Raw genomic sequence first — 4,230 nt, 5'->3', positions numbered from 1 at the left:
CCAATTTCAGGAAAGTGGTTAAAAACCATGTAGAGAAATTGCTCCACCTTCAATGTCTTTATTGGAAGTAAAGATGTACTATCAGATACATAAAAGTGGGTGGTGAGAACACCAAGTTCTTTCATGCTATGGCTACTGAGAGGCATAGAAGGAATTCTAGTGCTAGCTTAAAATTGCCTGATGGTACTTTGGTGACTGATCACTCACAAATGGAGGGTATTATATGGATCTGTTTTAAAAACAGAATGGGTTCTTCCAGGGGAATTAACATGGGTTTTGAACTCTCTTCCCTCATTGAACCAGTTGAGGGTTTAGATATTCTCACTAAGCCTTTTGAGAAGGAGGAAATGGACAAGATTGTCAAGCATATGCCAGTTGATAAAGCTCCAGGTCCAGATGGTTTTAATGGTCTCTTCTTCAAAAGGTGCTGGCACATAATTTCTCAGGATTTTTATGAACTAGCCCAGGCTTTCTTTGATGGTACTGCTCATCTGGAAAATATCAATGACTCATATATAACTCTGGTGCCTAAGAAGCCCTCACCTGAAGAGGTGGGTGACTTCAGACCTATCTCTTTAACAGGAATGGGTCTTAAGTTCCTATCTAAGATGGCAGCCAATAGGTTTCAAGAGGTGATTATGCAGTGTGTTCACAAGAACCAGTATGGTTTCATAAAAAGCAGAACAATTCAGGATTGTATTGGGTGGACTTTTGAGTATTTACACCAGTGCCACCAGTCCAAGAGACCAATTGTGATTCTAAATTTGGATTTTGAGAAGGCTTTTGATTCCCTTGAGCATGAGGCAATAGTGCAAATATTGAGATATAAGGGCTTTAATGAGAAGTGGATTCTTTGGATGAAGCAACTTTTGTCCACAGGTACCTCATCTGTTCTGCTTAATGGAGTTCCTGGTAGGAAGTTCAGATGTAAAAAGGGTGTCAGACAGGGTGATCCAGTCTCTCCCCTCCTTTTTGTCCTAGCTGCTGATCTCCTGCAGACTGTAATCAATGACATGTTCAGAAGGGGCATTCTTCATCTACCTATACCTTGTCATGACCAGGATTACCCTGTGATTCAGTATGCTGATGACACTTTAATTATCTTGCCTGCTGACAAGGACCAACTTATAGTTCTGAAGGACATGCTCAAGGTCTTCTCTGTGTCCACTGGTCTTGATGTGAACTACCACAAATCCTTTATTATTCCCATCAATGTGGACACTGCTGTCATGACTGAATTAGCTGCTGCATTTGGATGCCAGATTGGGAAAATGCCATTTACCTACCTTGGGTTACCAGTGGGAACTACAAGGCCTAAAATGGTGGATTTTATGCCATTGGTGGACTGCATGGAGAGGAGAATGACATCTAGCTCCTCTTTTTTAAATCAAGGGGAAAGACTGCAGTTTCTAAACTCTGTCTTGTCTTCTATGCCCATTTTTTTCCTTTGCAGTTTGGCTGTTCCTGCTGGAATTCTAAAGCAATTGGAGAGAATCCAGAGAGAATGCCTCTGGAGGAAGAATAGGGGTGAGCCTGCCCCTTCACTTGCTGCTTGGGACCTTATTGGCAGGCCAAAAAACAAGGGAGGCCTTGGTATTCTTAATCTTGGTGTTCAGAATGTTGCACTTCTGCTCAAACATGCAAATAACTTTCTTAATAAAAAGGATCTCCCATGGGTGTCTTTAATTTGGGATTCCTACTATCATGGCAGAGTACCCCAAGGAACTTTTGATTGTGGCTCTTTCTGGTGGAAGGATATATGCAAGGTCATGCAAAACTTTAGGGAGTGTGCTTGGGTTCAGATTAATGAAGGGGACACTGCCCTCATGTGGTCAGACAACTGGCAGCTTGATGATCAGGTGTCTAGCCTTCAATTCAGATTTCCCAGGCTCTTTTCCTATGTTAAGGACCCCTGGATCACTGTTAAAGAGTTCTTGGACTCTCAGGACATGTTCCAGCACTTCCACCTTCCTTTGTCCAGCCAGGCTTTTGATGACCTGACCACTCTCCAGTCTCTGTTGGGCAGCCACAATAGAGCACCTGGGTCCAAGGATATTTGGTTTTGGAATGGCACTACCAAGGGATACTCACCAAAGTTGTTTTACTCACATACTTTTGCATCAGAATCCTTCAACCCTTTGACAGCTTGGATCTGGAAGTCCTCCTGTACAATGAAAATCAAAGTATTCGCTTGGATGCTTATTATGGAGAGGTTGAACACCAAGGACATGGTGGAAAGGAGGCATTGGCATTTGGAGGATGGAGTAAATTATGTCCTTTGTCCTTTGCAGACTAGGGAAACAAGAGATCATATGTTCTTTAATTGCAATTTTAGTGTCAGAGTTTGGAACTATCTGCAAATTGATTGGTCATCTGGTGACTCCATGGCTGATTTGGTTATTAATGCTAGCAGGAGTTTTAGGAAGCCCTTCTTCACTGAAGTGGTGTTTATTGCTTGCTGGAATATCTGGATTCTCAGGAATGCTAAGGTCTTCAGGCATGACAGAGCTGGATTCAATAAATGGAGAAGTGCATTCATCCATGATATTAGCTTAATGCAATATAGAGTGAAAGCTGCCTATAAGGATGATCTCCTTAGATGGATCTCATTTCTGCCACCTTGAGGCCAATATTCTGTAATTTTAACTTGTTTCTTCTCCTTCTTCCCTTAGTTTAGTTTGATTACCTCTTGTAATCCCCCATAATACTTGTACTTGCTCTCTCTTTATCAATAAAGTTTTGATATGCTGTGGGGGTTTCCCCTACAGTTCCCAGTCAAAAAAATGATATGATGAAATCATATCTGCCAACTACTAAGAGAGAGGTGTGTCGGGGGGGGGCAATGTGTGCGAGAGAGGCCTAAAGATAATGTGCGTGCGGGAGACACGTAGGCACATATATGTGCGTATAGAGAGCTAGTAGAGACCGTGCATGTGTATATATGCATGTGAGAGAAATAGTGTTTTCCAACTGAGATTAGTGAAAAGAGTGGTACATAGTAGTCAGAAAGAGAGAGAGAGAAACAGAGAGAGCATGTGCGTGAGACACCCCGACACCCTGAGAGAGATTGTGAGCATGTGTGAAAGAGAAATGCCGATGCATATAAAGTGTGTGCACTTATGCGTTTGATAGAGAGAGATATAATGCGTTTGTGAGAACGGGGCGAGGCATAGTGCATCTACGTGTAAAAGGCGGTTCTACGCATTAAATTAAAATATAAATGGCATTATTATTTTTGGATGAGATCATGAATTTTGCAAATTGCGTATGGACGAAAATCGGTCTATCAGACACCCATACTCTATTGAATTCTAGCATGTGCATGTGTTTATTTCATATTATCGATCCATAGAGTGAGAGCGGTTTGAAATACAGGCAATGGATGCTTTTGCAATTCATATATAAACATTAATTAGTGCACTCCATGTTGTTAGTGTGAAGCACTTTATACATTTGTCACTTGCATGGATACATTCCAAATTGCTAGCTACGAAATAGAATACATGTCGAATTCAACATAAAGGGGGTTTCGAAGATTCGAATTCATAGGAAGTGCATTCATCTATTTGAACCCGAGATAATAGCATTTGTAAATCAGATGTAAAAGGGGGCATCAATCTTAGTTGTGAGTTTGAACATGCTATATATATTCATACGCATATCTAACTTTTTTTTTGCAACCAAGGAGATTATATCTGTAACCATGCATGAACTGAGGTAAGTTGCATATTTTTTAATATATACTCGTGTACAATGTATATTCAAATGTACCCCCTCCATTCCAAAATAATCGTAGCTTTAGGATTTTCAAGAGTAAAGATTTGTGAAGTTTGACAAATCCTGAAAGTTCAATTCAAGAGAACCGAAAATGTTAATGCTTCTGCTCCCAAATATTGAACGAAGCGCCAAATAGGCCTTTGGTCACCCGAAACCGCGCAAGACTAATGTTTTGGTGGTAGGAAATTACTCTCCTGACTCTGGCCCGTGTAGCCTATCGGCCCGATGTCCAAAGGTCTAAACCGGGGTAGGTTTGTAACTTCACCAAGACGCCAGTCTGAACCGCCTCCAAGAAGCATTCATACGCCGTGGGCGCCTACCCATGCGCTCGGCCGAAATCTATCCCGCCCACATTTGGGACACCTGACATGACTGTCCTACACCCAACCCGCAATATGCCCGAAATTTTAGATGGGGGCAAAGTTTGTAACTTCCCCAAATTTCAAACAAGCG

The 4,230-nt window shown here is 41.7% G+C and overlaps 1 protein-coding gene across 1 annotated transcript; it reads left to right on the top strand.

The window, feature by feature from the left end:
• The first annotated feature begins 269 nt into the window (after positions 1-269).
• On the top strand, positions 270-2,624 carry LOC141027199 (uncharacterized). Its single transcript, XM_073504180.1, has 2 exons — positions 270-1,291; positions 1,454-2,624. The coding sequence occupies exons 1-2, from the start codon at positions 270-272 to the stop codon at positions 2,622-2,624; spliced, it is 2,193 nt and encodes a 730-aa protein (XP_073360281.1).
• The last annotated feature ends 1,606 nt before the right edge of the window (positions 2,625-4,230 follow it).

Source organism: Aegilops tauschii, chromosome 7 (assembly GCF_002575655.3).
Source record: "Aegilops tauschii subsp. strangulata cultivar AL8/78 chromosome 7, Aet v6.0, whole genome shotgun sequence".
Taxonomy (NCBI): Eukaryota; Viridiplantae; Streptophyta; class Magnoliopsida; order Poales; family Poaceae; genus Aegilops; species Aegilops tauschii.
Note: the sequence above shows the minus strand (reverse complement) of the source record. Positions and strands in the feature narration are given on the sequence as shown.

What these genes read in the sequence shown, in the direction of transcription:
- LOC141027199 (XM_073504180.1), top strand. Translation starts at nt 270, where the DNA reads ATGGGTTTTGAACTCTCTTCCCTCATTGAACCAGTTGAGGGTTTAGAT. An exon ending in ATGCCATTTACCTACCTTGG is followed by an intron (nt 1,292 to 1,453) that starts GTTACCAGTGGG and finishes TTTCCTTTGCAG; the next exon opens with TTTGGCTGTTCCTGCTGGAA.